We start from the raw sequence: 20358 nt of genomic DNA on the forward strand, positions 1-20358 counted from the left end.
GGAGGGGATTAGCTCATGGTTCTGTTTTGTTCCGGTTCACCTAGTTTGGGTTTATTTTGTGGAGCAGAGTGTTTCAATGTGTGTGTGGCTTCTGTTGTTTTTCCAGTTTGTAGTTTGTTTTTTGCTGCACATCCCTTATCTCCCGCCCCTCCCATGCCATCCCAGTTGGCCCACCGTGGGAGGTGTGAGCGTGCTCATCTCTTGTCAGAGGTCTTCTGTAAGCTTAACTCTAATCTGCAGCCTTAATTCCAAAAATGTCATGACGCTGCGTAAATAGTAAACAAAGCAGAATCTCATCAGGTTGTATTTTATCCCAGAAGAAACTAAGCAACAAATAAGATCTCTAAGGGAGAGCCCGGCCACCCTGCGAATGAATGCAGAGCCCGCATTACTGCAGACGCCGCACCGATCCGTCTGTCCATCTCACGCTCCATCCTTCCCTCACTCGTGAACAAGACCCCGAGATATTTAAACTCCTCCACTTGAGGCAGGACCTGACTCCCGACCCGGAGAGGGCAATCCACCCTATTCCGGCTGAGGACCATGGTCTCAGATCTGGAGGTGCTGATTCTCATCCCAGCCGCTTCACAATCGGCAGCGAATCGCCCAAGCGAGAGCTGGAGATCACGACCAGATGACGCCAACAGGACCACGTCATCTGCAAAAAGCAGGGACCCAATCCTGAGGCCACCAAGCATGGGACCATGCCTCCCAATCACTCCCCTCCAGGTCTCACTGTCATTGCCCACGTGAGCATTGAAGTCCCCCAGCAGAACAATGGAGTCCCCAGAAGGAGCACCCTCCAGCACTCCCTCCAAGGACTCCAGAAAGGGTGGGTACTCTGAACTGCTGTTCGGTGCATAAGCACAGACAACAGTCAGGACCCGTCCTCGTTAAAAACAAACAGAAAAGAAACATCTGGAGGAGGAAGTTGCAGCTAATCCAGTTAATTATCAGAAGTTCCAGTAAGATTATTGGACATTAGAGCATTTTCAGTGGGCAGAGCCTCTCAGAAGTTAACGGGAGACAAAGGTTCAATAATCTGCAAACACAATTACTGTCAAGTTAGAAGTTTGAGAAAAATGTTCCTCAGCGTAACAATGTGCAGACTTCACACCAACCACAGTTTCATATCATCAGAAGATGTTAATTTACATTTCTTACATTTTTCCAACGGTTTTGGAATTTGGGTTTTTAAACGAATCTCCGAGCATCCATCAGAAAGGTGCTAAAAGTGATGCTTTGCACGTGTCCAAGCTGACCTCTGGCGTGTAGATGTGGAGAATGAAGTCAGAGCGCCGCCTCGCACTCCTGCAGGACCAGGCGGAGCGTCATACCGCCAGAATTCCTCTGCTAGGAAACATGTTTGATTGTTGTCGCACATTTCATGGGGTTTTTTTTTTTGTTTTTGTTTTCATGTGTTTACACTTATGTTAGTTATTTTGTTAATTTTATCAGTTGTTTTTGTTTTATTTACTTTTGTATTGATTAAAAAAAATTTTATTTATTGCATTTGATTTAATATTATTTGTTATTATTTAGTATTGTTTTCATTTACAAATGTTTACGTATTCATACGTCATAATATTTTATTCCAACTTTTATGTTTTTTTTTTTATTGTGTGTGTTTTTTATTTATTTATTTTAGTTTTATGTGTAACTGTACTCCTATAAAGCTGCTGGACGTCTGGACGCCTGAGAAACCCGTCCACAGTAACGCACTTCATGCCTTATCCGACGTTAATCCGTTAAACACGACTCCTAAACAAACCTTTAAGCTGGATCCCAGCGTGAAGGTCTCAGCTCTGCGCCCGCCTCCTTGTTGATGACTTTGCTGATAACTCAGCAGCACATATGAGCATTTGGTGAGCGTGTGATCACATGTGAATGACGTCTACGTGTCGTGTACGCATGTGTCGGGCCCTCAGCTCTCCATCCTCGTCTCATTCTGACTGCACTGCCGCTGGTAGCACATGTAGGTGAATGCTTTCTGTGTTCAGGGGGAGCTCAACTCTTGCAGCAGCATTCTGTAGACATGTCGTAGTGCAGTTAGCTGTGGATAAAACCACCTCCAGTCTTCCTGGTTTTCATTGGTAGCTGCCACGTCAAATGTTTATTCAGCCTCCTCAACTGCAAGTTGATGTTTGCTGGGATGGCAACCACAGAGTCGAGCTCCTGCGACTGTCCAAGCACCTTCATGGTTATGCGTTTACATGCCTTCTCACCTTTTTTTCGGTCAATGTCAGTCTTGCACCAGTGCACTTTGACATGCAACATAGTGCATACTGTAGCTGGTAGCGGTGAATGTGAATGTCTGGTTTGTCTGTTCATCATAGAGAAGACTTTTTGTGTGCTAAACTGTTTCTGAGTCATATTTTATCAACTTGGCTGAACTGAAACCAAACAAATTAAAGAAAAAAAGGAAAAGTTAACGGAGGGATTGAGTCCCAGCAGCACACAGATTGATTTCTCTGGCTGGATTTTATGTTTCTGATCAGCAGGTTTTATCTCTGGGATCTAACTTGTGTCACTTAAACGTCTCCCCAGCGCCTGGTCAAGATGAACATGCCCATCGCAGATGACAACACAGTTCACTTTACCTCCACCCTGATGGCGCTGATTCGCACTGCGCTCGAGATCAAACTGGCCTCAGGTCAGAACAGAGAAAATCCTCCATCTTATCCACAAGCTCATGACATTCAAACATTCACATTGAACTGGTTTCATCTATCTCACTCGTTTTAGATTGTATTCAATAAGTAAACCAAATCCATTCGTAAAACTACACATTCAATAAGACGCCCAACAGGCGGAACAGAATCAAGCTACATAAACACATTTAAAAGCTCAAGTTGGGCTTAGAAACACAGATGCATTGCAACCTAGCTTCTCATAGATCAGTTGTTGGCAAGTGGCGCCCCGCGGGTCTAAGTTTCCTGCCAACAATCATATCTGGCCTTCCAGATTCTATTGTTGAAAACTTATTTAAAGAATATTTTCTAAATGTGCAGACACTGTTCTGTTTACAGGCTGCATGAAAAAACAGTGTGGTGTTCAGCTCCCCTCACTTCACAGCTGAGTGAAGTGAACAGACTTTACCCCAAAGCTAACCGCAGCTAGCTTCTGTTGGGTGAAATGAAGGGACTTTAAACTTGAGGCTAGCTGCAGGTAGCTGCTGTTGGGTGAAATGAAGGGACTTTAAACTTGAGGCTAGCTGCAGGTAGCTGCTGTTGGGTGAAATGAAGGGACTTTAAACTTGAGGCTAGCTGCAGGTAGCTGCTGCTGGGTGAAGTGAACGAACTTTACCCCAAAGCTAGCTGCTGCTGGGTGAAGTTAAGGGAGTTTACCCCAAAGCTAACCGCAGGTAGGTGCTGTTGGGTGAAGTGAAGGGACTTTACCCAAAGCTAGCTGCTGTTGGGTGAAGTGAAGGGACTTTACCCCAAAGCTAGCTACTGTTGGGTGAAGTGAACAGACTTTACCCCAAAGCTAACCGCAGCTGGCTGCTGTTGGGTGAAATGAAGGGACTTTAAACTTGAGGCTAGCTGCAGGTAGCTGCTGTTGGGTGAAATGAAGGGACTTTAAACTTGAGGCTAGCTGCAGGTAGCTGCTGTTGGGTGAAATGAAGGGACTTTAAACTTGAGGCTAGCTGCAGGTAGCTGCTGCTGGGTGAAGTGAACGAACTTTACCCCAAAGCTAGCTGCTGCTGGGTGAAGTTAAGGGAGTTTACCCCAAAGCTAACCGCAGGTAGGTGCTGTTGGGTGAAGTGAAGGGACTTTACCCAAAGCTAGCTGCTGTTGGGTGAAGTGAAGGGACTTTACCCCAAAGCTAGCTACTGTTGGGTGAAGTGAACAGACTTTACCCCAAAGCTAACCGCAGCTGGCTGCTGTTGGGTGAAATGAAGGGACTTTAAACTTGAGGCTAGCTGCAGGTAGCTGCTGTTGGGTGAAATGAAGGGACTTTAAACTTGAGGCTAGCTGCAGGTAGCTGCTGTTGGGTGAAATGAAGGGACTTTAAACTTGAGGCTAGCTGCAGGTAGCTGCTGCTGGGTGAAGTGAACGAACTTTACCCCAAAGCTAGCTGCTGCTGGGTGAAGTTAAGGGAGTTTACCCCAAAGCTAACCGCAGGTAGGTGCTGTTGGGTGAAGTGAAGGGACTTAACCCAAAGCTAGCTGCTGTTGGGTGAAGTGAAGGAAGTCTACCCCAAAGCTAATTGCAGCTGGCTGCTGCTGGGTGAGGGCTTCAGCGTCTACTCAATGGTTTATTTGGGATTTTTAAGCATTAATTTACTGGCTTGGTTGCTTTGGTTTAACTGTATGTTTGGTTTGTAGATTCATGCTATAAACTTGCAGCTGAGCTTTGTGTTGGGTTGTGACTTGTAGGGATGGTGGCCCAGCGGTTACTGGATGCTGAGTTGAAAAAGGAGTTGTCCACAGTGTGGCCCAACCTCTCTCAAAAGACCATGGATTTGTTGGTGACGCCACACAAACGTAAGTCTTATTTCCATTTCTGAACTAGTTCTCCTTTTCAGTCGCAGCTTGGGTTCAGCCATGTGACCTTTTCCAGGTCTTTCCAACCAAGTGGTTCTCAAACAAACCAAAACTTTGTTTAAGATGAATAACTGAACTGTTTCGATGTGGTTCCTTTTAAAAGTTGACCAATATGATCCTAACGTTATCCTGGAAAGATTGAATCAGAGAAGCGCCTGTCCGATTTCTAGAATTTTCTTCTGCGTCAGAGCAGCTTCTACACACCAAGGAAGCACCAGGAAAATCCCGGAAGTTTAGAACTTCCTGGTGAAATCATTTGGGTCCTTCTTGTTCCACTTTTATTCAACCAAACAGCCCAAGTTCTGCAGGTTCTGATCTCTAGAGAAGACACCCTTCCATGATAGCTAGCGACTGTAGCTAGTTGCTAGCATGGGGCTAATGAGGTGTAGCGGCCCATTTCCTTGTATTTAATCAGGCAACATTTACTAACAAACAAAAATATGGAAAATTCTGTAAGTCTAGAAGTCCATGGTCTACATTGTACAAATTTTAGTGTTTCTGTAGTATTTTTGCAACATGTTTTGTGTTGACAAACTACGAGCATCTGCATGATGCTATTGTGGTCTAAATTCTTTGTAGGAGTTAAGTTTATGTCACCTTAATCACACAGGTTGTTTGGACATCCTGGTGGATGAAGCTGAAACTTTTGCTAATGTTTAAATTAACCCAGTTATTGTGTTGTTGCTTAGCAACCACAATATTGTACACAATACATCCAACAAAGAGGTGCAGCTTTTATCGCCCCCGTTAACTTTTATTTTGCCCCAACATCGGTTCAGCTGGCCCAGAAGGATCCGAACCAACTGAGGAAAGTGATTTATGAAACTACTTTTGATCCAAACCACTTTTACATAACCTATGATGAAGCACGCAGCTATGTAGCTACATGGCTACGTAGCCACATAGCTACATGGTATCCAGGGTTTCCCTCCTGTGCAGGCTTCTCTACAGCTTTTCGAAGCCCTCCTCGCTCATTCTGCTTTCAAATTCTTCATAAAACTCAGCCTTTTGCTGTTGTTTGCTGTCAAGGACGGAGGTTATATTTTTAATTTTTAATTATTCGTGAAAAGATTTCTGTCTCCTCCTCCGTCCATACATATCACGCTTCCTTTCTAAATGTAGGTGCTTCCATTACCAGGTTTGTATTGCGATTTTTAAGTTTTGTTGTTGTTTCAAGAGCGATGGAAAAGCAGCGGCATCGGCAGTGCAGCGATGTGGCCACTCATCATCGTTGCTAACCACCTTTATCCCTTCATGGCCGCAGTTAAGCTAGCTTCCAGTATTATGACACACAGACTTTAGGTGCCTCCTGGTGAGCATTTCCAGCTCAGACAGAAAGAATTTGGAAGCCAACCAAACAGCCGTTAGAGACATGATGCGGCCCCGTCAGCATGTGTCAGAACTGATGCAGTCGGATGTGATGGCCTCTGTGATTCACGCAAAGCGCTCGCAGCTGCTTTCCTTTAGCGGAAAGCTGGCAGACAGTGACTCAGCAGAATCTCCTCTCACCGCATGCTCTGGCCTCCCTTCCAGCCAACGAGCTGACGGTAGGAAAGGTTTACGCCGTGCTGATGATCATCGATTACTACAAGCAGTATCTGGCGAGGAAGCAGCAGCAGACCCCGTCCCAGGTACAACACACACACACACACACACACACATACACACACACACTGGATGCTGCCATGCCAACATGCATGAATGTCCCATTCACACAGAGATTTCCACTTTAACCGTACGTCTGCATGCAGTCACACACAATGCAACCAGTATGTATCCACCAGTCAGTTACTGGGATGAATATTGTCTTGCTGAAGCACAGACTGGTTTGCTGTAAAGCTCCAGTTGGATGCGACGCTGCATGTTTGTCTCTGCAACCACAAGTTCTCACAAGAATGACAGACATGTTCTACCTAAAGCACCACATGGATGTCCCCGTCCCCCCCCCACGTCCTTGTCCCCGTCCCCTGCTGGGGGGCGCCAAGCCCCCCCGCTGTGGGACCCGAGTCCAATAATATCCTGCCTGCTGCCTCTAAGCGTCCTCAGCATGTCCTCCATCCGTCTCTCCTCCACAGTGCAGAGTTGGGGCTCTTTTTAAGCCGTTGCTGCCTCTGCCTCAAATGCAGGAGCCGGACCAGCCAGACAGCAGGGGGCCCACGTCCCCCCCGAGGCCCCCCGGACCCAGCTCCATCAACAATGGAGACACACTGTAAGTTCAGAGACTGCTTCAGGGTCGTCCACACGTCTCCATGTCTTAGCTTCAGGGTCGTCCATACGTCTCCATGTCTTAGCTTCAGGGTCGTCCACACGTCTCCATGTCTTAGCTTCTGGGTCGTCCACACGTCTCCATGTCTTAGCTTCTGGGTCGTCCACACGTCTCCATGTCTTAGCTTCAGGGTCGTCCACACGTCTCCATGTCTTAGCTTCTGGGTCGTCCACACGTCTCCATGTCTTAGCTTCAGGGTCGTCCACACGTCTCCATGTCTTAGCTTCAGGGTCGTCCACACGTCTCCATGTCTTAGCTTCAGGGTCGTCCACACGTCTTCATGTCTTAGCTTCAGGGTCGTCCACACGTCTCCATGTCTTAGCTTCAGGGTCGTCCACACGTCTCCATGTCTTAGCTTCTGGGTCGTCCACACGTCTTCATGTCTTAGCTTCAGGGTCGTCCACACGTCTCCATGTCTTAGCTTCTGGGTCGTCCACACGTCTCCATGTCTTAGCTTCAGGGTCGTCCACACGTCTTCATGTCTTAGCTTCAGGGTCGTCCACACGTCTCCATGTCTTAGCTTCAGGGTCGTCCACACGTCTCCATGTCTTAGCTTCAGGGTCGTCCACACGTCTCCATGTCTTAGCTTCTGGGTCGTCCACACGTCTCCATGTCTTAGCTTCAGGGTCGTCCACACGTCTCCATGTCTTAGCTTCTGGGTCGTCCACACGTCTCCATGTCTTAGCTTCAGGGTCGTCCACACGTCTCCATGTCTTAGCTTCAGGGTCGTCCACACGTCTCCATGTCTTAGCTTCAGGGTCGTCCACACGTCTTCATGTCTTAGCTTCAGGGTCGTCCACACGTCTCCATGTCTTAGCTTCAGGGTCGTCCACACGTCTCCATGTCTTAGCTTCAGGGTCGTCCACACGTCTCCATGTCTTAGCTTCTGGGTCGTCCACACGTCTCCATGTCTTAGCTTCTGGGTCGTCCACACGTCTCCGTGTCTTAGCTTCTGGGTCGTCCACACGTCTCCATGTCTTAGCTTCTGGGTCGTCCACACGTCTCCATGTCTTAGCTTCTGGGTCGTCCACACGTCTCCGTGTCTTAGCTTCTGGGTCGTCCACACGTCTCCGTGTCTTAGCTTCTGGGTCGTCCACACGTCTCCATGTCTTAGCTTCTGGGTCGTCCACACGTCTCCGTGTCTTAGCTTCTGGGTCGTCCACACGTCTCCATGTCTTAGCTTCAGGGTCGTCCACACGTCTTCATGTCTTAGCTTCAGGGTCGTCCACACGTCTCCATGTCTTAGCTTCAGGGTCGTCCACACGTCTCCATGTCTTAGCTTCAGGGTCGTCCACACGTCTCCATGTCTTAGCTTCTGGGTCGTCCACACGTCTCCGTGTCTTAGCTTCAGGGTCGTCCACACGTCTCCATGTCTTAGCTTCTGGGTCGTCCACACGTCTTCATGTCTTAGCTTCAGGGTCTTCCACACGTCTTCATGTCTTAGCTTCAGGGTCGTCCACACGTCTCCATGTCTTAGCTTCAGGGTCGTCCACACGTCTCCATGTCTTAGCTTCAGGGTCGTCCACACGTCTCCATGTCTTAGCTTCAGGGTCGTCCACACGTCTCCATGTCTTAGCTTCAGGGTCGTCCACACGTCTCCATGTCTTAGCTTCTGGGTCGTCCACACGTCTCCATGTCTTAGCTTCAGGGTCGTCCACACGTCTCCATGTCTTAGCTTCAGGGTCGTCCACACGTCTCCATGTCTTAGCTTCTGGGTCGTCCACACGTCTCCATGTCTTAGCTTCAGGGTCGTCCACACGTCTTCATGTCTTAGCTTCAGGGTCGTCCACACGTCTCCATGTCTTAGCTTCAGGGTCGTCCACACGTCTTCATGTCTTAGCTTCAGGGTCGTCCACACGTCTCCATGTCTTAGCTTCAGGGTCGTCCACACGTCTTCATGTCTTAGCTTCAGGGTCGTCCACACGTCTTCATGTCTTAGCTTCAGGGTCGTCCACACGTCTCCATGTCTTAGCTTCAGGGTCGTCCACACGTCTCCATGTCTTAGCTTCTGGGTCGTCCACACGTCTCCATGTCTTAGCTTCTGGGTCGTCCACACGTCTCCGTGTCTTAGCTTCTGGGTCGTCCACACGTCTCCATGTCTTAGCTTCAGGGTCGTCCACACGTCTCCGTGTCTTAGCTTCTGGGTCGTCCACACGTCTCCATGTCTTAGCTTCAGGGTCGTCCACACGTCTCCATGTCTTAGCTTCAGGGTCGTCCACACGTCTCCATGTCTTAGCTTCTGGGTCGTCCACACGTCTCCATGTCTTAGCTTCTGGGTCGTCCACACGTCTCCATGTCTTAGCTTCTGGGTCGTCCACACGTCTCCATGTCTTAGCTTCTGGGTCGTCCACACGTCTCCATGTCTTAGCTTCTGGGTCGTCCACACGTCTCCATGTCTTAGCTTCTGGGTCGTCCACACGTCTCCATGTCTTAGCTTCAGGGTCGTCCACACGTCTCCATGTCTTAGCTTCTGGGTCGTCCACACGTCTTCATGTCTTAGCTTCAGGGTCGTCCACACGTCTCCATGTCTTAGCTTCTGGGTCGTCCACACGTCTCCATGTCTTAGCTTCTGGGTCGTCCACACGTCTCCATGTCTTAGCTTCTGGGTCGTCCACACGTCTCCATGTCTTAGCTTCTGGGTCGTCCACACGTCTCCATGTCTTAGCTTCAGGGTCGTCCACACGTCTTCATGTCTTAGCTTCAGGGTCGTCCACACGTCTCCGTGTCTTAGCTTCAGGGTCGTCCACACGTCTCCGTGTCTTAGCTTCAGGGTCGTCCACACGTCTCCGTGTCTTAGCTTCAGGGTCGTCCACACGTCTCCGTGTCTTAGCTTCAGGGTCGTCCACACGTCTCCGTGTCTTAGCTTCTGGGTCGTCCACACGTCTCCGTGTCTTAGCTTCAGGGTCGTCCACACGTCTCCATGTCTTAGCTTCAGGGTCGTCCACACGTCTCCATGTCTTAGCTTCTGGGTCGTCCACACGTCTCCGTGTCTTAGCTTCTGGGTCGTCCACACGTCTCCGTGTCTTAGCTTCAGGGTCGTCCACACGTCTCCATGTCTTAGCTTCTGGGTCGTCCACACGTCTCCGTGTCTTAGCTTCTGGGTCGTCCACACGTCTCCGTGTCTTAGCTTCAGGGTCGTCCACACGTCTCCGTGTCTTAGCTTCTGGGTCGTCCACACGTCTCCATGTCTTAGCTTCAGGGTCGTCCACACGTCTCCGTGTCTTAGCTTCAGGGTCGTCCACACGTCTCCGTGTCTTAGCTTCAGGGTCGTCCACACGTCTCCGTGTCTTAGCTTCTGGGTCGTCCACACGTCTCCATGTCTTAGCTTCAGGGTCGTCCACACGTCTTCATGTCTTAGCTTCAGGGTCGTCCACAAGTCTCCGTGTCTTAGCTTCTGGGTCGTCCACACGTCTCCATGTCTTAGCTTCAGGGTCGTCCACACGTCTCCGTGTCTTAGCTTCAGGGTCGTCCACACGTCTCCATGTCTTAGCTTCTGGGTCGTCCACACGTCTCCATGTCTTAGCTTCAGGGTCGTCCACACGTCTCCATGTCTTAGCTTCAGGGTCGTCCACACGTCTCCATGTCTTAGCTTCAGGGTCGTCCACACGTCTCCATGTCTTAGCTTCAGGGTCGTCCACACGTCTCCATGTCTTAGCTTCAGGGTCGTCCACACGTCTCCATGTCTTAGCTTCAGGGTCGTCCACACGTCTCCGTGTCTTAGCTTCTGGGTCGTCCACACGTCTCCATGTCTTAGCTTCAGGGTCGTCCACACGTCTCCGTGTCTTAGCTTCTGGGTCGTCCACACGTCTCCATGTCTTAGCTTCTGGGTCGTCCACACGTCTCCGTGTCTTAGCTTCAGGGTCGTCCACACGTCTCCGTGTCTTAGCTTCTGGGTCGTCCACACGTCTCCGTGTCTTAGCTTCAGGGTCGTCCACACGTCTCCGTGTCTTAGCTTCTGGGTCGTCCACACGTCTCCGTGTCTTAGCTTCTGGGTCGTCCACACGTCTCCGTGTCTTAGCTTCTGGGTCGTCCACACGTCTCCGTGTCTTAGCTTCTGGGTCGTCCACACGTCTCCGTGTCTTAGCTTCTGGGTCGTCCACACGTCTCCATGTCTTAGCTTCTGGGTCGTCCACACGTCTCCATGTCTTAGCTTCAGGGTCGTCCACACGTCTTCATGTCTTAGCTTCTGGGTCGTCCACACGTCTCCGTGTCTTAGCTTCTGGGTCGTCCACACGTCTCCATGTCTTAGCTTCTGGGTCGTCCACACGTCTCCATGTCTTAGCTTCTGGGTCGTCCACACGTCTCCATGTCTTAGCTTCTGGGTCGTCCACACGTCTCCATGTCTTAGCTTCTGGGTCGTCCACACGTCTTCATGTCTTAGCTTCTGGGTCGTCCACACGTCTCCATGTCTTAGCTTCAGGGTCGTCCACACGTCTTCATGTCTTAGCTTCAGGGTCGTCCACACGTCTCCATGTCTTAGCTTCAGGGTCGTCCACACGTCTCCATGTCTTAGCTTCTGGGTCGTCCACACGTCTCCATGTCTTAGCTTCAGGGTCCTCCACACGTCTCCATGTCTTAGCTTCAGGGTCCTCCACACGTCTCCATGTCTTAGCGTGAGCTTGTGAGACAGAAGGTTAATATCAGACCCAGGTTCCGCCCCGCACCAACACGCTGCCACATGGTTCATGAAGCGCTGTCAGTCCAGCCGAACCGGTTCTGGCAGGAAGAAGTGAAAACACAAATTTTCTCTCATTTTGGACCAATCATATGTATTTATTACTGTACTGTATAATTTATCAAAGCTTTATTTTTGGAAGCAACAGGGACGACATTTGTCACATTTCTACACTTTCCACAGAAACGAGGTGGTAAACACACCCGTTAATATTTACAGAGCATATTTTATACCAAAAATAAATATTTTAGTTAAACTGACACCAGTAATGTGTCTTTTATATGACAAGAGGAATGCTGCATGCTGGCATGGGAACGCTACACGTCTTCCTGCTATCATTCAGTCCGTCTGCTCGATGGAAAATGAGCTGAATGATCACAATAAAACATTTTAAAGATGTTTTTAATGAGTTGAAGGACAAGTGGCTGCAGATGCTTTGAATCATGACTTGGGATTCATTTTTCTAATGTTTAAAAGACACCATTACTATATCAATACATGATATGTTTCACTTTTTTTGTGGACTAATACATTTACAATCCTTTTTGTTTTAGCCCAAAAACGATTGTAAATATTATCAAAAATATTAAAATAATCTAAAATACTTTCTGTTAAATAATAAATCACTCATGAATTCATCAGGTTTTTAGATACATGAAACTTCCAACTAACTTTGTCTCTTCACAAATGTCTAACTCCAACTAAATTAACCCGATCAGTCTCAGAAGTTATGTAGTTAATATTATCATGTCTAGTTTACTAGCAGGAATTACAACCAGGTGAACAGATACAGCCTTCACCGAAGGAGGAATCTAAAATTCATCCAAAATCTTTTCATGCAAACAGACATCTAAACACGGCAATAAGCGAGTGATAAAAACAGGTTTACTAACAACGTCTAGAGACTGGAGTCTGGCTCCTGTTAGCTAACACCAGTTTAAACTACCACTGCCTGGTTAGCTACACAACTAGTTAACTAAAACTACTCAAATTAAATAACACAGTTGACTTTATTTGTTGCAGAATATTCAGCTCATGATGCACAAGGTGTTGTGGGTGAGGGGCTAGTAGGATCCAAAGAGCGGACACTGTCTGAGTACAGAGAGAGGTTTATTGATTTCCCACAGATTCCTGTGAATTCTTCCAGCGGAACTTTCAGAGACTGGCAGACTGGCGAGCATCAGGAGGCAGGCAGGCAGGGGAGCAAACGAACGAGCAGGCAGGCAGGCTTTCTCTGGCAGGAGGAAGACAGGACAGGTTACAAATCAAGGTCAAGCACAAGCAACGTAAGCTGAGGCCGAGAGCTGTTTTACCGCAGGGCAATCAACAATCTGGCGCTGGATAGCAGGCAGAGCTGGTCTTAAATAGGTGGTGCGTTGATTGCTGAAATGTGGATCAGCTGTGCCTCCAGTTCCCAGCTGACCACGCCCACCAGGGAACAGGAATCACCACAGTACCCCCCCCTCAACGGGAGCCACTCGGCGACCGGAACTTCTCGGGATGGGCCCGACGGAAATCCCTGACCAGGGAAGGATCAAGGATGAAAGAGCGGGGAACCCAGGCCCACTCCTCAGGGCCATAACCCTCCCAGTCAACCAGAAACTGGAAGCCCCGGCCGCGACGGCGCACATCCAGAAGACGTCGGACGGTGTACGCCAGGCGACCAGCCACAAGCCGGGCGGGAGGAGGGGGCCTGGAAGGAGGGACCAGAGGACTGGAAGACACAGGCTTCAACTGGGAGACATGGAAGGAGGGATGAATCCGCATAGATCGGGGGAGCTGCAGGCGAACCACCGTGGGATTGATGACCCGCTGGACTTCAAAAGGTCCCAGGTAGCGGGGAGCCAACTTCTTGGCGTCAGTTCGCAAGGGAATGTTCTTCGAAGACAACCAGACCTTCTGACCAGGAGCGTATCTGGGCCCAGTTGTGCGATGGCGATCGGCCTGGCGTCGACTCCGTTCCCCAGCCCGACGCAGAGCAGTCCGAGCCGTCCTCCAGGCCCGACGACAACGGCGGATGTGGTACTGAACCGATGGAACAGCTACTTCAACCTCTTGGACAGGGAACAGGGGCGGCTGGTACCCAAGAGAGCATTCAAAAGGAGATAAACCAGAAGCTGAGGATGTGAGGGAGTTGTGTGAGTACTCAACCCAGTCCAGATGGTCGCTCCACGATGACGGGTTGGATTCAGCCACACAACGAAGGACGGTCTCCAGGTCCTGGTTGGCTCTCTCGGCTTGACCGTTAGTCTGGGGGTGAAAACCGGAGGACAAACTGACCGTGGCACCGATGGATAGACAAAAGGCTTTCCACACCTGTGAAGTGAACTGGGGTCCTCGGTCAGATACTATGTCAGTGGGCAATCCATGGAGTCGGAAGACATGGTGCACCAACAGGTCGGCAGTCTCCTTGGCCGAGGGAAGTTTGGGGAGAGCGACGAAATGCACAGCCTTGGAAAAACGGTCCACAATAGTCAGGATGGTGTCTTTACCTTTGGAAACAGGTAGGCCAGTAACAAAATCCACTGCAATGTGCGACCAGGGTCTGCTAGGGACAGGCAGAGGACGTAGAAGTCCAGCCGGGGGTCGATGCAATGCCTTACTCCTAGCACAAGTGGTGCAGGCAGCCACGAACTGTTGCGCATCCCTCTCCATGGTAGGCCACCAAAACCTGCGTCTGATAAGGGAGAGAGTGCGTGAGGAACCAGGATGACAAGCCAAACGGGAGGAGTGACCCCACTGGAGGACCAGGGATCGGGCGGTGTCGGGGACAAACAGTCGATCCGGGGGACCAGTACCCGGGTCAGGCTGATGTTGCTGATCTGCTATGACTTGGTTTTCGACCTCCCATGAGACTGCAGCCACGATGCAGGAGGCTGGCAGGATGGTTTCCACCACAGAGGTGGTGGCTTCGGGGGCAAACTGACGGGACAGTGAGTCGGGTTTCTGGTTCTTGGAGCCTGGTCTGTATGACAGTGTGAAATGGAACCGGTTGAAAAATAGAGACCAACGGGCTTGGCGGGGATTCAATTGTTTAGCCGACTGCAAATACTCCAGGTTTCTGTGATCTGTCCAAATGAGGAATGGAACTCTGGATCCTTCCAGCCAGTGCCGCCAGTGCTCTAGAGCCAGTTTGATGGCAAGGAGTTCTCGGTCCCCAACATGATAATTGTGTTCCGCAGGGGTAAGACGTCGGGAAAAGTAGGCACAGGGGTGTAATTTCTGGGTCTCAGGAGATCTCTGGGACAACACGGCTCCTACCCCGGTGTCCGAGGCATCCACCTCCACTACAAATTGGCGGTTCAGGTCCGGATGGAGAAGAACTGGAGCTGAGGTGAACAGTTCCTTAAGCTTGTTGAAAGCTTGGGCTGCTGCGTCTGACCAGAAAAAGGGAACCGATGGGGAAGTGAGACGTGTTAGGGTGAGAGCTGTACGGCTGAAGTTGCGGATAAAGCGTCGATAAAAGTTTGCAAAACCCAGAAAGCGCTGCAGTTGTTTTACAGAGGTAGGAGTCGGCCACTCCACAACAGCCTTGATCTTATCAGGGTCAGCTCTGACCTGTCCACGCTCAAAGATATAGCCCAGAAATGAGATGGTATCTCTATGAAAGTCACTTTTCTGCCTTTACAAATAAGCGGTTTTCCAACAGTCTCTGAAGTACCTGTTTGACATGTTGCTCATGTTCCGAGTGAGTCCGGGAGAAAATGAGGATGTCATCCAAATAAAACACAAAACGGTTAATAAGATCTCAGCACGTCATTAACCATGGTCTGAAATACTGCAGGAGCGTTACATAATCCAAAAGGCATGACCAGATATTCGAAGTGGCCGAGAGGGGTTCTGAAGGCAGTCTTCCATTCATCACCTTCTTTTATTCTCACCAAATGATATGCGTTGGGGAGGTCCAATTTAGTGAAGATTGTGGCGCCATGAAGGGAGTTGAATACAGAGTCAAGCAGAGGTAAAGGGTACTTATTCTTCACAGTGATAGCGTTTAAGCCACGATAATCTATACAAGGCCTGAGTGAACCATCCTTCTTCGAGACGAAGAAAAATCCAGCCCCTACGGGTGACGAAGAGGGCCTGATTAGTCCTGCAGCAAGAGAATCTGAGATATATGTCTCCATAGCCTCAGTCTCTGGTCGGGAGATGTTATATAGACGGCAGGTGGGTAATGGCGCCCCCGGGAGCAGATCAATGGAGCAGTCATAAGATCTATGTGGGGGAAGAGCTGAAGCGTTGTCCTTGCTAAAGACCTCCCTTAAGTCGTGATAGACTGGGGGAACGGTGGACAGGTCAAGGGGAACAGGTTGGCGGCTGGAAACAAGGGTAGCAGGAACAGCTGAATGAAGGCAGGTGGCATGACAGAAGGAACTCCAGTTAACAATCCTCCCACTCTGCCAGTCCAGGTGGGGGTTGTGCTGAGCCAGCCAAGGGTGGCCTAAAACCAGAGGGGATTTAGGTGAGTCAACAATGTAAAACGAGATAAGTTCTTGATGATTACCCGAAACAATCATCTTTATAGGAAGGGATTGCAGTGTGATGGTGTAAAGAAGACTGCCATCCAGGGCCTGCGCAGATATGGGGGATGAGAGGGTCTTCAAGCCAATATGTAGCGAGCTAGCTAAGGATCTATCCAAAAAATTAGCCTCTGCACCAGAGTCAACCAAGGCATCAACAGAATGGGGGACATTATCGCAGAACAGGACAGCTGGGATGAGAGTCTTAGTGTGGGGAAGTACCTCAGAGGATGTGGTCGTCAGTACCCCCACCGCTACTGACGACCCTGGTCTTTTGATCGGTTGGGACAGAAAGAAATACGATGTCCAGGTAGTCCACAGTAGTAACAGTCTCCCGAGGTCCTTCTCTGCCGCTCCTCCGGGGAAACGTGCGCTCTTCCCAGCTGCATAGGCTCCTCTGTGGGAGTGGCTGTGTGAGGGAAAGATGGTACTGCTCCAGAGAAATACTCCTGCTTGTTACTAGATTGGGATCTCCGTTCCCGGTCCCTCTCCCGCAGTCGGTTGTCCACCCGGATGGAGAGGGAAATTAGTCCCTCCAGGGACTCAGGCGTGTCACGGGTTGCTAGTTCATCCTTCAACCGGCTGCTCAGACCGTTAGCAAAAACGTCACGGAGAGCCTCATCATTCCACCCAGAATCTGCGGCGGCTGTCCTGAAATCAATAGCAAAGTTAGCCACACTCGTACTTCCTTGACGGAGGCTGAGGAGACGTGTAGCAGACACTCTGCCTCTTACAGGATGATCAAAAACCTTTTTCATCTCATGGACAAAAGATGAATATGACTGCTGCCTGAAACCCTGTTGTTCGTAGGCTGCTTCAGCCCAATCCAGAGCTCTCCCTTCAAGGAGTCCGATCACAAAAGAAATCTTTGAGCGATCCGTGGCGTAGGTGAATGGTTTCTGATCGAATACCAGTGAACATTGAAGCAAGAATCCTCTACATTTGCCTAAATCGCCAGCATACAGCTTGGGATCTGGAACATGCGTCTCTCTTACGGGGTGTGCTGAGTCAGGTTGGGAAGCGGGTGGATCGGGAGCAGGCAGCTGAGACTGTGCGGGACGGCCCAAGCCGGCGACGTGTGTTGTAAGCTGGGTTAGCTGAGAGAGGATCGCATGATAGTTCTGATCCAGAGTTAGCATCATTTGCTCATGTCGAGCGAGACGTGCATTCTGACCTGAAATGGTGCGCCGAAGGCTGTCAGTGGTGGCTTCCGGGTTCGCGTCCGTCGGATCCATTCAGTGGCCAGATTGTTCTGTTGTGGGTGAGGGGCTAGTAGGATCCAAAGAGCGGACACTGTCTGAGTACAGAGAGAGGTTTATTGATTTCCCACAGATTCCTGTGAATTCTTCCAGCGGAACCTTCAGAGACTGGCAGACCGGCGAGCATCAGGAGGCAGGCAGGCAGGGGAGCAAGCGAACGAGCAGGCAGGCAGGCTTTCACTGGCAGGAGGAAGACAGGACAGGTTACAAATCAAGGTCAAGCACAAGCAACGTAAGCTGAGGCCGAGAGCTGTTTTACCGCAGGGCAATCAACAATCTGGCGCTGGATAGCAGGCAGAGCTGGTCTTAAATAGGTGGTGCGTTGATTGCTGAAATGTGGATCAGCTGTGCCTCCAGTTCCCAGCTGACCGCGCCCACCAGGGAACAGGAATCACCACACAAGGCCTAAAAGCTGTCGTTATTTCAGCCGCTTAGCAGAGAAAATGCTTCAGAAACACCGAGAATGACCGACGGTCAGAGGTGGAAGTATCGGCAGCTCCATGAACCACGTGACTTCCACATCTGTTTTACTCCCTCTGCAGCTCAGTGAAGTCCTGCAGATCTACCATCCTGCAGCTTCTATCAGAGATTGAAAAGTTTATTTGAAAATAATGAAATCTAAAAACAAAAACAAGACAGAAAAAAAACAAAAAAGGCCCAAAACAAAAGATAGAAATAAAAGATGAAAAAACGTTCAAAAGCAGTGGGTAGAAGCATCAGCTTATATGTAATCCCACCCCAGTGATGAGCAATACAATATAAAAAACAACAATATTAACCTATTGCAATACAACAGTAGCAACCCTGTATATTATTAATACTTATATAAGAATAACAATAATAATATCCTTTATATGTCAAAATCGATATGAAAACAATAAGCAGTTTCAGTAATGGAGCAATGCAGTCGTAATAACAATAATAAAACAATAGCAACAGTTATATCAACAATAATAACATACTGAGTGTATGTAATATGTTTCTTTCTATGACATTACCGTACTCCTCAATTATCAAGTCTTTGTATAGTGACTTCAATTTTTTGACATTTGGACACTGCCTGTGATTTTCTCCCAGCTTGTTCCACAGTTTGACCCCACAGACAGACACAAGCTTTTCCTGCTGCTTCTCACTCAGGGCATTTGGAATATGATGTTCCCTCGCAATCTCTACCCCCATCTCTCTGACTAAAACGCTTTTCTACATGGTGTGGTAATAAGTTCCTGATAGCCTTAAAAATAAGTTGTGCTGTATGATAATTTACCAGATCCTGGATTTTTAGTAACTTCGACTGTAAAAACAAAGAATTTATATGATCTAAATAACCAGCTTTATGAATAACACCAACTACACTTTTTTGTAGGATTAATAGTTTATAATTATTGCCAAACACCTCTACACAGCACTGTAAGTCAGGAAATATGCACATGCTACATGCATCTCATCTCCAACATGCCTGAACCTCACAAATGTCTGCTTACAGAGAAACCAGGTGTTTCATGTGTGGTTCACATGTATTTACACATGTACAAACGTGCTTTTGGAACAACTTTATGTGATCCACAGCTGAAATATATGAGAACCACATGTGGATTACATGCAGTTCCCAAGAGTTTTTTTTGCATATGATTCACATGTAAAGCACATGTCATTCAGATGTGGCTGTGGAAGAATTTAATGGGATCCATGTATGACACACTTGAATCACATGTAGATTACATGTGGTGAACAATGTTTGGTCGTCTGAATTTCTATGAAAGTTTAATTATTTGTATTAATTAATTTTTAATATTAAAGTTTAATGACGCTTAATTTTTTTCATAATTTCCTGTTTATTTGTCTTCCTTTTCCTTCCTCTCATTTCTCTTCTGTATTCCTCCGCTGCCGAAGGTTTTAGCATTAGCTCAAGAAAAAGTAAAGTTTTATCTATAAAGAACACTTGATGATAAAAATCAATGTATAACAAAGAAATACACAAACAGGGAAATAAAACAACACATCAATAAAATGGACGTTTTAAGCATTAGCTTTGCTTAAAAGGGGACGAGTTCGGCTCGCTCACCTTTAAGGTCTGTTTATGCTCAACGTAGAAGAGCTCAGTCCAGACAGAAGTCTCCTACAGCGTTACTGGCAAAGTTTGCTCCATTTGTTCCAAATCCAGCGTTATTTTTCTGTCCTACATCTTTTATACTCTGTTGATGAATTTGGTTCCATGTGGTTACCTTCGCGGACACACTCAAAGAACGGCTGTGAAATCATCACAGATCAATACTTTTTCAGCTTCTTTTCATAAATCACATCAATAACATCCTTCCTTTAATCATTTTTAATATTTTGAACTCTAAATAACAGTGTGAATATCTGAATTTCTGCCTCATTCATTAGAAAAACACACAAACTGATTCTGTGATGGTGATTAAAGTCATGCTAAAATCAAAAATTAGAAACCGAATTGATTTGATTAAATTTATATTTTTTGTATTGTTTATTTGTGTTTGTATTTTAGCTATAGAAACTCCCTCTAAGAGATATTTATGACCAAAATAAGATCACTTGATAGATCATCAGACCGGTACATGAGGAGGGCACAACGGTTAAGGATAAATTTTCTCTGTCCCGAGTTCTTTCGACCTTTCGAGAGTAAGAGCAAACATGTCTGACTTCTGTAATGAGCTGTTGTCACTTACAGGCCCGGTTATGATCCCAGGATGAAGCGGTCGTCTTCCGGGGTGGACAAACCAAAGGAAGTCCCCCCCAACAGAACAAAGAAGACCATGTCCAGAGGTCCATCAGAGGACACGGCCAACACTGTCAGTGTTCAAGTGCAGCTGGTGGAACATGTGTGATATAAATAATATGTAATATCACATGTGTTGAGTTTATTTGCCGTTACATGGGCATGATCAGAGAGATGATGTGGTGCACAGCAGCTGCTATTTCAGACACAAACTGCTACAGTCGTAACTCGGCTTACATCCAAAAACAACCTTTTGTCCAGAGAAGCATTTTTCAGAATTTTAAACCTTACCTACATATCAGCTAGCCTTAACATCCGCTAGACAGAACATCTGCTAGCCATAACATCTGCTAGC

At 48.1% G+C, this 20358-nt stretch overlaps 1 protein-coding gene across 1 annotated transcript in view; it reads left to right on the forward strand.

Annotated features, from left to right (window-relative positions):
- cacna1ba (calcium channel, voltage-dependent, N type, alpha 1B subunit, a) overlaps positions 1 to 20358 on the forward strand; it is a gene marked incomplete at both ends in the record, with an annotated part of 173010 nt that overhangs the window by 145880 nt on the left and 6772 nt on the right. Inside the window, 8 exons of the mRNA XM_079251176.1 lie at positions 2548 to 2653; positions 4379 to 4486; positions 6080 to 6177; positions 6622 to 6755; positions 13257 to 13320; positions 13374 to 13509; positions 14342 to 14420; positions 19956 to 20088. Coding sequence (XP_079107302.1) covers positions 2548 to 2653; positions 4379 to 4486; positions 6080 to 6177; positions 6622 to 6755; positions 13257 to 13320; positions 13374 to 13509; positions 14342 to 14420; positions 19956 to 20088 — 858 coding nt within the window. The remainder of the gene's footprint in view (positions 1 to 2547; positions 2654 to 4378; positions 4487 to 6079; positions 6178 to 6621; positions 6756 to 13256; positions 13321 to 13373; positions 13510 to 14341; positions 14421 to 19955; positions 20089 to 20358) is intronic.

Source organism: Telmatherina bonti (assembly GCF_933228915.1).
Source record: "Telmatherina bonti genome assembly, chromosome: 13".
Lineage (NCBI taxonomy): Eukaryota > Metazoa > Chordata > Actinopteri > Atheriniformes > Telmatherinidae > Telmatherina > Telmatherina bonti.